The sequence below is a fragment of the Cyclopterus lumpus genome, chromosome 22 (genome assembly GCF_009769545.1).
Source record: "Cyclopterus lumpus isolate fCycLum1 chromosome 22, fCycLum1.pri, whole genome shotgun sequence".
NCBI lineage: Eukaryota > Metazoa > Chordata > Actinopteri > Perciformes > Cyclopteridae > Cyclopterus > Cyclopterus lumpus.
Window position 1 is genome coordinate 9,176,917 of NC_046987.1, and position 19,187 is coordinate 9,196,103.

A 19,187-nucleotide genomic window follows, 5' to 3' on the forward strand; every position below is an offset into this window, starting at 1 on the left:
GTGTAGTAAGTGAATAAAAGTAATCACAAAATACAGTTTTCTTAATCAAATTTATTTGAAAAATCTACAATCACCGCCTATCAAATTCAACAGAAAAACAAACATAAATACCAGCTAACAAGACAGCAAGATCACAACCAAATCATAACAGGTAAAGAAACAAACTGAAATCAAAAAAGGGACACACATTTGACAAACAAGAATTACATTTCAGCTCTCAAACCTGCTGTAGCTTTGACTTCGATGGAGTAAAGCAAAGGGGAAATACTATCCCACAGAGGAAGAATAGCAGCAACACTTTGAGCAAGTGATGTCAATCGGACAACATTCTTATTTAGCTTGACTTTGTAAACAACCACTGTCCCACACAGCTCTGTGGCACTTACAGGGACATCCCAATGACAATCACATGTACAATCTGGACAGGGAAAAGGGAAACGGCAACCTGCTGGTGAACTGGGTCGCCGGCTTTCCTGCTGCAAACTCAACAGCATCATGTTTACAATCTATCGCAGGAGAGCAACAACTTTCAGTTTGCAGCATATCAAGTTGAGGGGACAATGTTGTACTACCTTAGTGCAAAAGACAAGATTGAGAGGTAATTTGTATGAAGTTGATATCTTTAGACATTTACATTGTGAACAGAATGGGGAAATGATCGTCAGATTTACAGCTTCACACGATTGACTGATAAAATGACATTACTTATGTGAGGACCCATCAGAAGTGACCATGTGACTTGAGAGGAAATATATAATCTTACCACAGTGCTCCGAGAGCACTTGAGCATATGACGGTATAGTGAGGTGGTGTGATGAGCTCAACACAAACTGGGATAAAGGGAACTCATTCCTGTCAGTATTATGGTTGACTTTGGCCAAATCTCGTAGAGAACTGTGCTCACAACAAAAAATTGTTTCAAGTGTGTTTGACACAAATAAAAACCCACTCTTCAGAAGGAAGAGAAGCCAGGAATGCTTAACAACTCTTGTTTTATAGCCACTTGAGTTTGTGGTTGCCAGGTGACTAAACTGAGTCCATCCTCCCAGTCAGACCACACATTGCAGAAAGAGTTTCATCTCCAGCTGGACAAGAAACAGAGGCCTGGACAGAGTCGATGCAATGGGAAATGTTAACATAATAAATACTCAAGAAGTTGGTTAATAGCGACTGTGTTTAGCATTAATTGGTCTGGCACTAGAGTCTACGTACGCTCCCAAAGTCATGTTGTCTTGGTTACAGGGTCTCACAAAAGACCCCTAATAAATATTATTTACATTCTGCGATAAATCTTGTCCACAAAGATAAAAGTGGCAAACAAAGACCAAAACGCAATGGGTTTACTGAGGATACAAGAACACAGTACACTAAATCTGCTGGTGGTACTGCAGTTCCTTATACCCAAAACAAATATCCATGAACTAATATTTCCTCAAAAATGTGATTTGTCACTAAACACACACACACATATATACACATATATATATATATATATATATATATATATATATATATATATATATATATATATATATATATATATATATATATAGTATTTAGTAGATTTTCCTGAGATGATTATTCTCAGGCTGGTTTTCAAATAAACCAAGTAAATACAATGAGCTCTTAAAATCAGCAATGTTGCTCATATCATTGGCAAATAAAGAGATCAACCTCTAACACAAAGAGAATCAAGTATAGTTTGGAGGCCTGTCCAAGGTGAAGTTTATTGAAGTATTTTGGTACTTCCTTAAAAATTCACCTCATGTGTTGGCCTCCCACTGAGCGCACTTAGTGCAGGCTTCACTGTGAGTTACACCACTGTGTGTGTGTGAGGTGTGTACTGCTCATAGTGCATTAGTGCGTATGTTTGGGTGTGCGAGAGGCTACACATCTGTTTACAGTCTCACTTCCCCCCCGTTTACTTTCATTGTGTGTACAATGGTCCGACACCTGCGTTTGTGGAGTGACTGCAGAATTTCAGCACGGGTGGAACTGCCGTGTTTTTGTCCCATTTCAGACCAAATATCCCGCTCTTAGATCGTCTGGAGTCACGGCTGCTCTCCTGACACTCTCACTGGGCCTCGGGCCGCCGCCCCGTTTGGAGACAGAGTGGATAGTTCTCCAGTCTCGTGAGACGGGAGGTCGGGAGGGCCGAACTCCAGATGAGGAGGAGACCACCGAGGCCTTAGAGTTGTCAAACTGCCCACTGGGCTCCATGACCGTGTTAAAGACTGTGGGGGGGATAACATGAAAAAGGTTTTTAGATGATTAATTGGCTTCACGACACAAATGTATTATAAAAATTATTTATGATATATTGTTAATAAAGGGTCAGGTTGACTCACCCTCAAGTTGTCGTTGAACCCTCTTGAGTTCTTTCAAGATAGTTGTGATTTCCTGAAATACAGATGTGCAACTTATCTCAACAGGCAACCAACATTCATTTAACTTGAATATTGACAAACATAAGACACCAACCTTGTTGGAGGTTTTGATAACAGGAACATCATTGTCAGAGTTAACCGTGGCCTCAAATTCTTCCCAGATATCCATCCTGTCCTGGAACAGGACCCTGCGTGTATAATGCCCAAATGCACTTGTTAGAATGTTTGCTTCTTACTGTTCTCCTTTAAAGGAGACAATCTACACTTTTGTATTTAGAATATATTTAGTCTGTAAAACAGAGGTGGTCTCTCTTATGATTGTGGTTACTTAGCAAAACTAAATCAAATCAATACTAAAATAAATGTTTCTTCTTTGACATCTTGTGGGTTTTTTGGGTTAAATAAGGGGTGGTTCATCTCACAATGGAAACATTTAAACACCAACGGTTTTATCTGCATCTAATCTGTTCAGAAGATTACATCTTCGTCCCATATTGTCAGTGACTCACTGAGTTACTCTAGTTTAATAAGATTATTGGCTCAGTAGCGTCTGGTTGTCAGACAGGATCAATAGTTTTTCATCAAATGCAGACGAAGCATGGGAACAAAGGCTGTGACATCTTACTTCATTTTTTCAGCAAGTTGCTCTGTGTTTTCTCTGATGGCCATGATGATCTGTGACACTGGATTCAGCATCAGATTGTCCGCAATGACCTGAAGGAACAAAAGAAGTACTTTATAATGACGCCCCAGTGCTAGCATCACAGATGCTTGTAAAAAAAAACAAATTAGATGAAGCATTTGTGTGAGACCTCATCTCTGCTCTGAGCTCGCTGCCTAGTGTTCTGTTCGTGATCACTCTGGTCAGGTTCCCTTGAAGATATAGAATTTGGTGGGACCCTGCGGTAGTTTAATCCAGCCTCTGGAATACGATGAACCAGCTGCAACACAATCAGACTCACATTTTACAGTAAAAGACAGGCAGAGAGACGGATGGTCTCTTTTTTTACTGATGTGATTAACAAGGCAAGGAGATGAAACCATAATTTATAGTAACGATTTAGTGACACTTTTTTTTTTTTTCTTTCTAAAGGACCATTTTAATTTCATGTTACATAACTGCACCAGATGTGCATAGCCAGAGTAGAACAATGTACTATATAAAAATATGCAACAAAAACACAGATACTTCCTCTTTCAACGAAAGAGCACAGTTTGTGATAAAGAGGACCAAAAAGAGAATGATCCTCTTCAGTTTTAGTCAGCGGATGGAATAGATGTTATGCTTCAGTGTGTTGGATAAAGCCGCAACAGCCCAAAGAACATGTTTTATGTACCTGTTCATGAGCGATCACCGGCGCACTGCTGTCCACTGCAGGGTTTTGTGGCTCCCCATCACCTGCCACGTCATGGATCTCTTTGGCCAAGATTGCTAGGTCTTTAGCCAGGTCTTGACTCAACCTAGCAGGCAAAGAACACGTGTTAGAAAGATGTCTGACCGGTATAAGAATTTGCATAAAATTTACAATATTCTGCAGAAAGTGAAATCCTTGATATCTTTAGGCCCTTTAATGGAAAATGCAGTAAATGAAAAGCTAGAGGATGCATGTGTAAACCCATCTTTAGTGACAGAGTAACACATCAATTCATATTAGCATGTCAACCAGAAAAAAAAAATGTATTTGTGATATCCCTTACCGTGCAATCTCAGAGCTGTGATTGGACCAACCGTGTAAGGAGTCTCCGTCATTGTTCTCTTCTTCCGAATCTCTGCTGCAAGGTTTTGGCCGCAGGGCGACCACCGGCTGAGGCCGTGGAAGATCCCGCGGGATATGGGAAGCTGAGGAAGGTTGGGAGCGTTTGTGTTTAGGAGTGCTCTGGTTTGAGTCGTACTCCTCATCTGAGGTAGAGGTATAGTCAGAGCCTTTGTGTCGTCTCCTGGAGCCTTGGCGTTGTGAATTGGTTTGAGTTACGGAGGATGAGGATAGTGAAGTCAGGAAAACCGGAGAGAAAAAGAGAAATAACATCAAAGAATACAGCCAAGAAAAACACCACCAAGACTATTAGATGTCACCAAAATCCTCCCCAGACCAAGAGACAGAAAAGCTCCTGTGGAAATGCTCATTTGTACAGCTAAATTGTAATATCAGAAAGATCGCTGAGGTTTTTTATTTTATGTTTCAGATTTAAAATCATTCACAAACTGAAATGAGTACTTTCCACAGTACAGCTGCCGAGTACCAGACACGTACCAGATAGTGAAGACTGGGTCGTTTAGCATAAACCATTTTGTACATGGCTAGAAAAGTAATCTCCATCATGGCCAATATTAATATTGTTCTATGAGGGCCCTTTTTTAATTGCTCCCGTTTGCTCCTTCCACCTGTGCACTGGCACCGAAATACCATACAGCCGGGAAAAGTGGAGTTCAGTCAGGAAAATACCAAACTACCAGAGCACTGTTTGCGCTGGCCGCTGTGTCACCGCAAAAATATGTACCATTAGCGTTATTGAAGTGAAAGTGAAGCGTCAATTCTCCTCCAAAATAACACTTGTATGGGGAAAAAAGCTGCTGTATAGAACCCAGGTGTTACTTCCTGAAACACACAGCATATAAACTGAGGACTGACTGTATCAAACCAATTCACCACTGTGTTTGATCAACAGACCATGTAATGCTTTCCAGGCACAAAGCAATGTTTTTACTAGGTTTGACTAAGTAATTGGATATAAGATATGTTACACTCATTCAACGTATACTCACTTGAGGTGCTTCCAGCATATTTGGCACTGCTTGAACGTCCTCGAGTGATTGGGGTCTTGTTGAGCGGTGCTTTCTGCTGCCTTTCTACAGGCTTCGGCCCCGTTGCAGAACCCCTTCGAACTGAGCTGCCTGTGGAAGAGGCCTCAGTGTCGCTGGGTGTGTTGAAGGAGCTTGTCCGCTTACGAGGCATTGCCAGCATATCCAGCCTGGAGAGTTTCTTGGTTTCTTGAGTTTGTAGCGCGAGGGCATTGCCTGCCTCCTGGGACAGCCTGTCTGTCTCCGTGCCCTCATTGTCTGAACCTTCTCCCAGGCGAGCGCGGCGGAGCATGGACGCTCTGGTGGGTCTTGGGGCAGAAAAGCTGCTGGCACGATTCAAGGTCTGGGATGCTCTAGAGGTCTTGGCGTCTTCCTTCTGAAGGGGCACTGTGTATTTTCTCCGGGATTGGTAGTTGTTAGATTCCTGATCCGAGTAAGGTAAGCTTTGAGGGTCGTCACTTAGGTCTGTGGAGCCACATTTCCCAACACTACGTCTCAGTCCAACCGGTCTCCTGACAGACTCCATTTTATTGTTGCTGTCTTCTCCCTGAGAGCGCCGCTTTTCGGATGTAGTGGACTGGCGACTGGGGTCCTGACTAGCTATCCCAGCTGAAGACCTCTCCCTATGGAAGCCAGTAACAGAGGGTTTTTTAGGCAGTATGTTTAGCCTGGTCTTATTGCTATGTTGGCTGACTGTGCTGGAGGTATCGACATCCGACTCTGCAGAAAGAGAGTCCATTATTGGAGACTGTGTTGTCTCCGATTGTCCGGCTTGGAGTTTGGCCTCCAGAACCGCCAGAACATCCTCCGTCTCCTTGAGATAAGAATGAGTGTCCTGATTACAGGCTCCCTGGAATGATTCAGGGTTTAGGCCTCTCTGAACCGGCAGGCTAGAGATGTTAGGCAATCTGGCATTGCTAGGCCGATCCTTGGTGAAGCTCTCTTGTCTGATTAATCCGGCTACAGGGCCCTCTTTGGACTCTGGACTCTGGCTCAGGACTGGCGCTGACACACTGGGCTTGACTTTTCCAGAGTCCGGGTTAGCTCTCGGTTTGGTTAAGGTGGCTGTTGAGAAAGTGTTGGCTACATGTTTTATTTCAGTCTTAGGGGTGTTCGGGTTTGAGCCCCCAAGTTCAGCCTCCGCTGAGCCAATGTAGAATAATGTTGACTTGGCAGGGAGTTGGTCCTCATTTTTCTTTGCTTCTCTGTCTGACAGCGGTCTCCTCTTTTGCTCTATGATGGACCCATCATCTGACTTGCTGGCATCACTCAGGCTGTCAGGCTCTACGTCGTCATGCACCGATAACCTGTGAAGGCCATCCTGAGACATGGGGTCAACCATGCTCCTCTCTCCTACATCAAATGTTGAATGCAGGTCATAATGAACATGAATGCTGGGAGTTGGAATGTCACTCTTCTCGCCCAGTGGTACCTGGGGCAGGATGCGCCGAGTTCTTGAACCATCAGAGTCGGTGCTGTCGTGCTGTCGGCTGACCGTGGCCTTGTGGATGATTGTACCTCGCGCTGAAGTGAAACAGTTTAATGCATATTAACCACACACACTTAAACGGAATATCATTCATATTCATCAGGGTGTCTCATTATAATTTCAAATAAATTCATGTCTGGTCAGGTGTTATTTACCCCCTCCTGACAGCTCCATCTGGGGCGACATGTCAAAGGGGCCAGACGATGGGACAGATTCTGTGTAGCTGTCTGCCAAGCTGGCCCAGCAAGACATCCACTTAGGAGCCCCCTGTAACACTGCACCTGCTGGCTGAACCTGCATGAGATAACATACAACTTATTCAATATCTTTACAAAATAGATGAAACATTGGGGAAACAATTGCCATTACTAATTATATGATTTCCTTAGTAAACTAAAAAACAAAAGTTAATATGACAAACAACAGACGATACCAGATATAATATGTTTCATGGGTAAGTATGTAGTAACTGTAATAATAAAACATGGGTTTTTTTCCACTTATATGATGAGGCAAGTCTAGAAATCAATAAAAATAAAAGCAAAAAAATAGAAGAAATCCCAAGAAGGCAAATCAAGACAGCATTACATGCTGGTTTGTACACTTAAACATTATGGTATACTGACACAACAAATTAATTAACTGTCTTTAGAATTGGCAATCAAATAATAATATTCCATCTAACCATTGATAACTCTGAGCAGGAAGGGTTACCTTGACCAGACTCTTTCCCTGTTCTAGAGCTGGCCTCACCTCCCCACTGCCACTCTGCCTATGCTGCTCCCTGCTCTCAACATTGACGGGCCTAAATGCTGATGATGTTTCTGCTTCACTCTGGTTGGTTTGCTCTGGGCTCTCAAAAACACCAAACACCTGTCAGGAACTAAGCAGTGCAAGTTGATAATTGAATGAAAGTGTGACTGCCATTGTCCATGGCTCATTCTTAGTGGGACTTTCTCCCAAGACACAAGACACTGGAGAATTGCAAAGCAGACATTTTTCCTTGAAGCAACATGTTGCCATTATTAGCCACATTTCCATAAATTAAATGGAGAAAGAAACTTGCCAGGTCAATCTTGCTCCGTGCCTCTTCTAGCTCTTTCTCTTGAACATCTGCTTCAATGGTGTACGTTCCTGCGTCACTCAGACTGTCCTCCTCTTCATTCTTAGGGCCAACATGGGGGCTCTTGACCTCCACATCCTGAGACGGAACGGGCATCAATGGGGCCTTGAGGGGAACAGGGTGGTGGATAGGAGAGGAAGTCTGTGGCTGGTAGGAAGCTTTTGGTGAAAGGGGACTAGTCTTTGATACAACCACTGTCTCTATTTTAGCTGTTGTAGAGGGACTAGATTTATTTTTGAGAAATTCAGCAGTAAATTCCCGGGCGAGTTTGGACCTCCGGCCCACACTGCTAAAGGGTCTTACAGATACAGATGAAGTAGAGCGAGAGGAAAAGCTGGTGCTGATCCGCTCCTCCGTCTTCTCCCTTCGTAGAGAGCCAGCTCTCTGGAAGCCTGTGGAAGCAGGGCCCTTCAGGGGGACAGTGTATTGTTGAGTTGGCGGAGTGGTGGAGGCTGGAGATGGGACTTGTCTCTCCCCAGTTGGGCTTGAGCCCTTCCGTGCCTTCTCCAGCTGGACCCTTAGGCCTGAGGGCTCAGGTGGAGATGTGTTATTAGTGAAAGACTGGGAGCGCTTCTTTCTTAGGTTATCTTCAAAGAATTCAATAACAAAGGCTTGGTGAGGCTCAGCTTTGCCAAGACTGGATAAGGACTGAGATTCTGGTGGAGAGTAGGACAAGGGCTCCTCAGAGTCGGGGGAGGCAAAGCGTTGTGGCGGGGAGGCTCTCAGGGGTTGTGGAGACACCTGGTACCCAATCTGAGGTGCTGATTGGAGGAAATCCCTTCCTTTGATTGCAGGATCCTCTGAGTCACTGCGAGTGCCTTCCTTATAGTGGTTTGCTGGTGATGGAAAGAACACAAGTGAGCTGTAGCGCTTGTACATAATTGCAATCAAAGCGGGTGTTGGTAAAAATGTTTAAGTAACTCACCCTTTGTGATCTTCAGGAGTGATGGGTCACTCTTTGTGCTATTGTCTTCAGCCTGTGACCTCTTCCTCATCATGCTAGTATTACTCTGGACGAGCCAATCAGCAACTTTGCTTTCTGCTGACATCACCTCACTGGGTGTGTTGACGGGCTCTGGGGAAGGTAGCTTCTGCTGCTGGCGGAAAGAGAACTTGGTCACGTGGTCCTTGATCTTCATTCTACCTGGCATGCATTCATCAAATTCAATTGTGAAGGAGGCATGGCTTTGGACCACGGGAGGTGTGGAAGAGACAACCCCAGTGGGATCTGGAGTGTCTTTTGTGGGAACCTCGTCGACCTGCGACTCAGGTTTCTTGGCAGGTCGCTGCTGTAACTCCTTTGTTGGGATCTCAAAGTAGCTTGGCTCCTGGCGGTAGGAGAAGATGGACTTGACCTGATTGTCAGACAAAGAACCGTTGACCTCATATCTGGACACGTCTTTAGCAGGCTCTGTTAGAAATTAAGATTGTTGAGGAAAGCAAACACACAGATACACAGCAGGCATTAGTGATGGTTCTACATACTTTAATCTACAGAGTGATTAAATGACTACAACTTTTAGCTATTCTTTTATAAAAGAAACATGTGTATGTTTTGTTTTGGTTTGAGGTTGTTCTTCAAGCTCACACTTATAGCTATGTAACTTAAACTTAATTGGTACATCTAAGAAAAGTGATTGAGATGACTAGGATGTCACCGTCGCACAATCCCTGAAAGAAGGAGCCACAAATAACAAGGATTCCAGCAGTTAGACTAAGAAAACAAATCCGCTAGTTGGTCGTTGGGTGCCAGTAGGACGCAGCCAAATATCACTTTAGCAGCTCAGAGGCAGGGCAGCTGAGTTGGAATAATCTGTTTCAGCCTGGGCAGAGTGAGGCAAACGATCACCCTTCCTCCCCCCTCCAGAAGCTTAGAGGGTCATAATCCATCACGAGGCAGACAGGCAATGCCCACACTGGCCTGGCACGGTGTGGGCTGGCTACCAGACCACAACCAACGGCCAGAGACCTGCCTTGGGCTTCACACCATCCATCTCCAGTAACCCACAAACGGCATCAGATATCAGTGCCACAGAAAAACCTGTCATTACAAATCAGGATCTAATTTGTGGGAAGAGCCAATGCAATTATGGTACAAATAACAGATTAAAAAGATATAAGCACTTCAGTGTGAATACTATAATTAAGTCAGTAGTAGGTACACGTTAGTAACAATAAAAGACACATTCTCTGACCTGAAAACTCCTGTTCTGGCAATTTTCCACCCCTGTTCTTCTTTTTGTTGGCTGCGTCCTCATCCTCCCCCCACCAGGACGGTTGGCCATAGAGAGGAGTAGGCTTGGATATCAGAGAATCTGTGGCAGCTAACAGACAAACACACACCATTAGGCACGTGGATAAACTCAGGCAAGAAAAAGTCAAACAATGAACTGAATGTATACAGCATCTTGTATTTATAAAAGGCAATGAGTGTATGTTAGACACATGATAAAACAATGTTGTGTCTGAGTTTGGTCTTGCAAAAACAAAATGTACCGGTAGCCTTCGGGCTTTTTATAATACTCCTACATTCCCATGACAGAGAGTTTAGCGAGGATCCAACTGTGAGACGAGCTGTATCACACAAACCACCAAAACATAATCCTTCTTGTCCAATCGGGACAAAACTAATCCTAATCTTCAATGAAAACAAACTACACAAGATATCGGATAACGACTTTAGCTAAAGTGAGGCTTCTTGTGAACTGTGACTCTCACTGTTAGCATATTAACCTTTGTATACAATGGAGGGGATGATTACTGTGATGCCGCTTCTGAACTGGTGTTGAGCCGCTGGTTTGCCAGTCCACTCAGTCCACGCAGTCCAGCTAGTCTATATGGCACTAATCAGATAATCCAGAAGCCGCTTTTCGGCCTGATACATAGGCTAAACAAGCTCTCTGGATTTTAATGTGGGGGCTTCACAACTCTAAGCATCTACAGCACTTCACTACTGTTGCCTTGGACACACACACGCACACAATAAGATATCAACACTGTGACGAGAGAAGCAGAGAGGCATGTTACTAATGGACGAGTGTCAAAACTAAAAATGAACTGAGCATAGCTCAGTTGTTAGAGCCATAAAGAGCATAACCGTCAGAAAGCAGACCCGGAACAAATAAAAGTTAGGCAAGTTTCCCAAAATCCTATTCAAACCCTATTAAACTGATTTGAGTGTCACATTAGTTGGAGGATTTGTCTCAGATAAATTTTTTTAGGTCATCTTAATATGAAATCTTGGATTACAAAGTAAGTCACTTCATGAGCAATTCATTACAAAAATGTAGTAGAACATTTTAAATGATGTAGTGATGATGTGTAAAGCATCAGGCAAGAACTATCCATTAAATGCCCCTTTAGTAAATACTAAATAGCCTCGGGTCCTGGCAGGGTAAAGTAGACCTGAGTCACACACTGTATAAGTGAAGTGTTCTGCCCTGAGGACAGTTGGAGGGTTGACACACCACAACCAGCCACAGCACACTGAAAATAAGTGACAGAATTGTACAAAAAAACATCCAGTCCAGAGTGCACCAAAAGAACCAATATTATGACAAGTTCAGCCAAAAGGAATCTGTTTGCATGACGTAAACGTAGATAAGCGGGCTCAGTTTGTGCGTCTTTTATCACTGTGAGGAAAATAGCAGTCAACTGTTGTGGTTTTGTTCTCCGACTATGAAATCCAATCCTTATCTTATAGCAACAGTACACTTAGTGAGACAGAGGATGCTCGTTTTGTTATGTAATTGGTGGATTGTGTTACAACAACACATGGCAAGGCTGGTGTCATACTGCTGGCAGTGACTGCATGGCCCCCAGTAAACACAGCTTCAGTGAGCATGTTTAACAAAGAGTATACAGTCACGGGTTTACAGGATCACTGTAGTCAGCTTATAGCTGCAGGTGATACAACTGCCCTCCCATTACTTACCATTGTTTTAGAGAACAACATGTTTTCCAAAGTTATGCTGTTCAATTATGTATTTGTATAGCACTCAGTGGGATATGAGCCTAGTGCTGGAAAAGTCCTATTTTAAGCAGTTGTAGGTTTCCCTCTAAGCTCACGGCATTTGTGGAACAGAAAGCACGAGAATTGCTAAATCAACAGCAGCTGGAAAAGGTTTTGTCAGTGTGAATGAGCTTCATTCAAAAAAATGCTTCACTTGAACTAATAGTTCTGACTGTTCCACTGTTGCCTTTACTGTACTGGATTTACTCAGTACAGCTCAGGGCAGAAAAGCAACTGGAAGCACAAGCCGCAACAAATCCACCATCGGCTACATGGACAGCCATGCCAACTTGGCACCAAAACCCTGCACACCTTTTTAATTCTTCTACAACACACGTTGAACCAACACTGTCGTGTTTGGCAGCACCCCACCTCTTGTTAGTCGTTAGGAATGGCTGCGAGAGATAAAACTGCTAGTCTCCAACTCTTCACCCCTTCACTTGTCTGGCAAGCCTGCTCTTGGCCAACGCTGGGATGTCGTGATCTATGCCTTTACTGACATCATAGGATTGTGGCCTTAGCCTCTAAGCTCACACAGCAGCCTAATCTCACACCAGGGGAGCGCCTAATAAAAGACGCCACAACCGCCTTATCGAGTGATCGACAGTCAAAGTCACGCAGCACACGGAGAAGCGAAAACGTCCTCACGTGCGTGAACATGGTATTCAAATCCACTTCAGCTAGAACAGATCCTCTGAGGCAACAAAGTCAATTCACCTAATTCTGTATAAATAAAACCCACTGCCTGGTAGAGTGTGTGTTGGCATAGTTGTTTACCTGTGAGAGATTGGGCTTTTCGCTCAGCCTTCTCCAGCAGTTTGGAAACAGGGCCTTTGCTCTTCTCTGACCTCTGGAGCTGCTGTTTTTCCTTTGCCTTTGCCTGTAGGGCTTTAATACTAAGCTGAAACTGGCTGGTGTACTTCTCATGCTGAACAAAGAGACAGGGGGAAGCGACAATCATTACACATATATTCTCAGACATACACAGTAAGAGTGTGACTATCCACCAGAGACTTCTGCACAGTGTTAATATTTACACACACCCATAATGCATCACATGAGTGCCTCTAATGGAAAAGCTGCATATTGTTTGGTTTAGTCCATTTGTTTGTAATCCTTTCTGATATTTCATTGGTTATAATAAATACAAAAAAATATATCAACAGATTATCTAATTATGAAAATAATAGATGAGCACATCATTAAAGGACCCATAGCAAGCGTATCAGCACTGCTAGCCTGAAAAGGTACAGTCAGTACTACTTACTTTAAGAGCTTCCTCTGGGACCTTGTGTTGACTTCTCTCCAGGATATATACATGAGCATGTGCAGGAGGAGTTAAAGTACACACACACACATACGTACATTTATGCAAAACAATTGGATAATACATACATATATATTATTTTATTTTTTTTATATATATATATATATATATATATATATATATATTTATTTATTCACAGTTTAGTATATGGCTCTCCAGAAAGATATTTGTTTGCACAGGGAGCTGAAGAAAAATTTACAAACTACAAATCTGCAACCTAAAGTTTAGTACATGTGCAGTTCTCTTTTAATGAACTGCCTTTCATGCTTTGTTTACCCCCTGGCCCCCCCAAGGAGGTCAAAAGTACATTATACTGCTGCATGCAAGGAGAAACACAGATAAGCAGTACAGACCTTCTGCACTTCAAAAAGCTTCTTTCGCGACCCACTCCTTGAAACCTGCAACATCACAATGGTGACTATAAAACAGCTCCAACACCCCCCCCCCCCCCCTCCCCCCCACTATGTTATCTTACCTAAATTCCCTTCATGTCTTTTCTGTTCTGGGGGTCAAAGGGTGCAGGAGATTTTTGGTTTACAGTTGACCATAATCTAAAACCCCTGACTGAAAAACCACAGGAGATTAACATGCCGATGGAAGCGAAAGATCGCAGTGGGAAAATAAAATGTAAAAAATGTGTCGCCGACACAGCTGCCGAATACTGGCTCATTTCAGTGTGGGCTACTTATCAACAACTTAAACTGTGCCAACTGGAGAACAGAAACTCTGTATTGCATAAATCACACAGGCAGCAAAGTTAAACCAAACACGAGACTCAAATTTGAAGGACTAATATGAAAAAAAAAAGGATATCATAGCCAAAACGAATGACATCAGAGAGCTTGAGAGTGATGTATGTCTGGTCTGGGATTCTTAGGTCATTCACAAACGTCTGCAAAATAAAGAAAAAGAAAACATCAAGCTCAAATAACTTTCACTGTTCATTAATTAAGTAAATGCGTGGACTCACAGGTGACAGGCTCTCTAATTCCTTGTGGCACGCTCCCAGATACTGTAAGGTGCTTTGCCATTGGCCCTTTTCCCATTGAAAGTTAATCCACAGGGCACATTAAAACTCTGATGAGATTATGTTGTTATGCAATGCAATGGCTGTCTCAGATTTTATAGAATGCTTCATGGCCGGGTTTAAATGCACACAAGAGTGCTGGACTGACCAAATGAAGATTATTGGGGAGGTGGGAAACACAGCAATGTTGGATTTCAGTTACAGGTCCTTGCGCTGTTCTGCTCTGATTCATTTGGCTGCAGTTACTAAGGCCAAAAGAAATGCTCTCTTGAGAACAATGAATGGTTTCTCCCACTGCTCAACTCAACTTGGGATAATGGTGCAGTGAAGTGGCAGCAGAGCGGTGAGAGAGTGAGTTTGAAAGAATGGGAAAAAAAAGGGGGCCTAGGCCCGCAGTAAAGAAAACAGTCTCTCGATTACCACAGTTCTACCAACCGTCCCCGTCCCACAAAGAGAGGTATTATGTGCTCTGGTGATGGTCTTCGGGGAGCCCGGGGCCGACTTCATTATCACAGGTGGTCTGACACAAGAGATGGACTCACTCACCCCGTTCAAGCTGCCCAGGTCCTTCACCATGTGCTCGTCTGTGTTCGTGTCATAGTTGATCACAGCGTGCTGCTTGTCGACACTACGGGACTGCAACAAAAGCAAAGCAAAAGTCATGAGAAGATCTGAAGATATCACTGTGGGGTTCTGGGAAACTGTGTGACCGTTTTGACATTCCATGAACCAGCCAAGCAAATAATTGGTAGATTAATCCATAAGGAAAATAAGTCAGATCCCTTAAACACACTACAAACAACCCTTTGCAATAGATTACACTAATAGCCGGTTGTCATTACCACACAAGTTCCTAATAGCTCAAGTCTGTGACGTAACGTGTGCACATGATCTATCAGAGGAAACATGTGCTTGTATCTAAATATGCTCCCCATCAATTATGCGCAAACTGTAAAAGTGATTCAGACTGACTCTTCTCTAATCATCAGGGACTCTGGGCCTCCTTGTCACAAAGATCAAAGATTAAGGGTGACTGACAAACTCATTCACAAAATTAGCACCGTCCTTCCGTGGACCATTTGTCGGGCTTAAATAAACTCTTCCACACCACCTACTAACTGGAATAAACAGCATCCACAGGTTGTATGGACTGTCTGTGTGGCCTATTCACTCAGTGTACAACTTCACACTGCTAAAGCAGCCTCCCTCTCATCTGTCCTTATCCGTCTTGACCTTTCTGCTGCATTTGACACAATGAAGCACCAGATCTTTATTTCCTCCCTTCAGGACCTGGGTACCTCAGGTATCTCTCCCTTTTCTTATCCTACCTCAACAACCGCACTTACCGGGTAACTTGGAGTGGATCTGTGTCTGAACCTTGCCCTCTCACGGTTTCATCCTGGGTCCCCTCCTCTTCTCTCTGTACACTAATTATCTCGGCTCTATCATTCGCTCGCGTGACTTTTCCTACCATAGCAATGCTGATGACACCCAACTGATCCTCTCATTTCCCAATCTGAAACACAGGTAGCAGCACAAATCTTTGCCTGTGTAAGATTCGTGTTCAAAGCTCCGGGTCCCGTGGCCGCAGGAAATTCAGGATTCGAGTTAAAGTTTAACAATATTTAATGGCAAAGATAATACTCATGTAGCGTTCACGATCGTGGGGCCAGAAAGGAGGAACTCTCCACAGACGGAGTGCAGCTCCCAGGGAGCCACAGACCGGGGCTGTCTCGAGTCTCCAGACCAGTAGAACCATGTCTCCCCAGAACAAATGCTCGGCTATTAGTATGGTCATGCAAATGAATTCACACCTAAAGGTTAGTTCCATTGGTCAGTTCAAAGGATGCCGCAGTTCTACTCGCTACGCCAATTTAGTAAACAGGCGAGGTCAAAGCTCACTCTTCCGGTCAAGGACAGGAAGTTCCCCTTCACAATAAAACCCTATTATCCTGCCTTCCGAATAAAAGCAACACATTAGGTTTCAATCGGCATCCATTTTAACTATTGTCTAAACAATAAAACATTCATTCATTCTCATGCATCATACAGTTAATCATTACATTTGTCATTAAAACAGAATAATAAAACAGTGATCCTCTCTTATGTTTCACAATACATTCCTCCAGAATATTCCTCATAATATCCCAAATTAATTATCATATCTTCCTTTATGTATTAATTTAAAACATAAACTTCTCTTATCTACATGTGCAAATATATATAAAATCCACTACAACCTAACACCTGTCTGACTGACATCTCTCAGTGGATGTCTGCACACCACCTGAAAATTAGACCAAACTACTTGAAAAAGGCTCTCCCACCCACGACCTGACTATTACCATCAACAACTCAGTGCTGGCTCCAACTCAAACTGCCAGGAACCTCGGTGTGACACTCGACAGTCAACTCTCCCTGACTCTCCCCAACATTACTGCAACAACACGATCCTGTAGGTCCATGCTGTACAACATCAGGAGAATATGACCTCTTCTCACTCAGAAGGCGGCACAGGTTCTGGTCCAGGCTCTGGTCATCTCACGGCTAGACTACTGTAACTCCCTCCTGGCAGGTCTACCTGCTAATGCCATCCGACCTCTACAGCTCAGTCTTCAACCTCCCGAAATTTACCCACACTACTCCGCTCCTCCGCGACCTTCAGTGGTTACCGGTGGCCGCCCGCATCCGCTTCAAAACATTGTGCTGCGAACAGATCGGGTCCAGTCTACATCCAGGACATGGTCTAACCTCACACCCCAGCTCATTCACTTCACTCGGCTTCTGCCAATCGGCTCGTAGCTCCGTCACTACGAGCTAAACACTCAACAAAGTCACGACTGTTTGCTGTGCTTGCTCCTCGATGGTGGAATGAGCTCCCCATTGACATCAGGACAGCAGAAAGTCTCTACATTTTCCGCCGCAAACTAAAAACACATCTTTTCCGACTATACCTTGAATAAAAACAGATTAGCTAAATGCAGTCCCTACAATTATAGGAGGCATATGGTCTAACTACTGGTCATGGAGATACAGACATTGATCCGACACCAGTTGTCATGGAAAATTCAAACATCAAGTCGAGGCCCTCGGCTACGCTATGTGATATGACTTCACCTACACTCTGGTTTTCACGTCAAACAGGGTTCTCATGTTGCAGACACTCACCTGTGATTTGAAAGTAAAACAATGCATTGATCTTTAAAACAGAGAAACAAAAGATCAGAGGTTTAAAGACAATTTGGAGCCGAAACTGACTGTGTGCCGAAGCAGGAAGCAGTCCTGAGCACTTAAGCTGAGCGACAGAAAAGTCTTCATCATTTCAGACTGGGAGAGGCTGAGGTTTGTCTTTTGGATCCGGCAACGCCTAAATGTGAGCAACTTTTCAATCTCACCAACATCTGTGGTTGGCAGGGTTTTTCTGAGCATAACGCACTGACTGAGAAAAGTATAAACAACTGCTTCTGAGGCAGCATTCCTCTTTCACGGAAATAAATGCAGAGTGAGGAAAATACGGGAGAGAGAGCATTTACAACAACCACAGAGAAATTGTGTTTATAACAAACACCGAAGGGAAAAAAACAAAAAAAAACAATGGAATGCTTTAGCTGCGTTTTAAGTCATTGTTTGAAAGACTGTCGGGGGCAACTTTGTATGGAGGCACTGTCACTAGGTTACACAGTCACAAATACACACCCACAAAGCGTGTAGGGAACCTCCCATTGGTGTTTCACATCATTTTGTGACTAGCTGTACTGTCAGTGAAGAGTAATACAACTATAACTACGATAGACTATAATGAAGACCAGTTAAGAGTTCATTTGGCACGCTGCCGGTGTTTGCCGTGTATAACATAGACTTCTCTACAATGTCATTGCCAAAGCGAACAAACACATGCACCATGCATGCACCTAAACATACAAAGACACACACCTGCAGCATTAGCTCGCAGTCATCCCTGCCAACAAAGATCATCTCCAGTGGCAACCGGTGGCGAGTACCAGAGCTGCTGACCAGGAACCATGACGTCACACTCATGTTGGGGCCGCCAGTCAGGATCGTCTTGGCATCCTGGGAAGAGACAACCACACAACAATATTCAAAGACTAAATGATAACAGTTCAGTCAAAGAAACCTGAGGGGTTTGTTGAATGACACTCAGGAGGCGTGATCAAAATCCAAGACCTGAGTATTAAATAACTACTTAATCAGTGGATTACCGGGAAGAAGTCCTCATCTTCTCACCTTAGTTAGACCTGTTTAGCAAACACATTCAAGACTAGCTGTGTTACGACGGAGATAATGCAATTAAATAACCGTTGTGAACATAATGTGTGCCTTGGGGAGTAAACCACGTCAGAAGCTGTCCATGTGTCAGTGGAGGATAATCGGCATGTTCACACGTTGCTGATTTTCTTTCCTATATAAAAAGCAAGTATTGACGCCTTCAAAACCAGCGCCTGTCCCAAGGAGCATGCTGGAAAACCTGTTGCAGAGGGACGCCGACGAGCAACGTCAGCGACTCAAACTTCAGGTGCTCGGGGTGTTTTCTTCTACTTCCTGTAACCTTCGCTGACTAAACATTACTGCCAGATAAATATTAACACGAAGTAGCATTAGCATTTATATGACACTCTACTTAATGTCTCGTGACGTCTTGTCCCAACTGACACCTGGGGCTGCGTGAGCCCGTCGGTGACGGTTGTTTAGCAGCTAACGTTAGTGAGCATCCGGCTTCACCCAAACGAGTCTTTCCCCCCGATTTGATCCCACAAGGAACGTCACGTTACCTTTAACGCCTTCTCCGTTTTACTCCAAAGTGAAGCCAGCGTTTAATGTCCGACAGCAGAGGAAACTCGACGACCGACATGTACAAGGAGCGCACCAGGTGAGACTAGACAGGTAATGTTCGAGTACACCCTCTTCTTCCTCTGGGAATGACAATCAGGCGAAACTCTCCTTCTGCCGACGCGGTGACGTAGCCTGACAAGTCCGTCAAGCGCTCAGGAGTTTGAGCTGAGA

General features: G+C 43.8%; 1 protein-coding gene across 2 annotated transcripts; it reads right to left on the reverse strand.

Annotated features, from left to right (window-relative positions):
- Nucleotides 1-31: 31 nt before the first annotated feature.
- On the reverse strand, nt 32-19,187 carry cep170b (centrosomal protein 170B). Of its 2 annotated transcripts, XM_034563238.1 has the most exons (19): nt 18,956-19,187; nt 18,099-18,236; nt 14,712-14,801; nt 13,952-14,030; nt 13,079-13,137; nt 12,589-12,739; nt 9,995-10,123; nt 8,725-9,210; nt 8,103-8,635; nt 7,743-7,904; nt 6,832-6,970; nt 5,152-6,711; nt 4,086-4,332; nt 3,725-3,848; nt 3,200-3,328; nt 3,013-3,101; nt 2,482-2,575; nt 2,349-2,400; nt 32-2,234 (listed from the first exon to the last, which is right to left on the reverse strand). In XM_034563238.1, exons 2-19 carry the CDS (start codon nt 18,201-18,203, stop codon nt 2,017-2,019), a joined length of 4,446 nt encoding a protein of 1,481 aa, XP_034419129.1. In that variant the 5' UTR covers nt 18,204-18,236; nt 18,956-19,187; the 3' UTR covers nt 32-2,016. The 2 variants fall into 2 exon arrangements, with proteins under 2 accessions (XP_034419129.1, XP_034419128.1); XM_034563237.1 differs by having other exon boundaries at nt 7,743-8,635.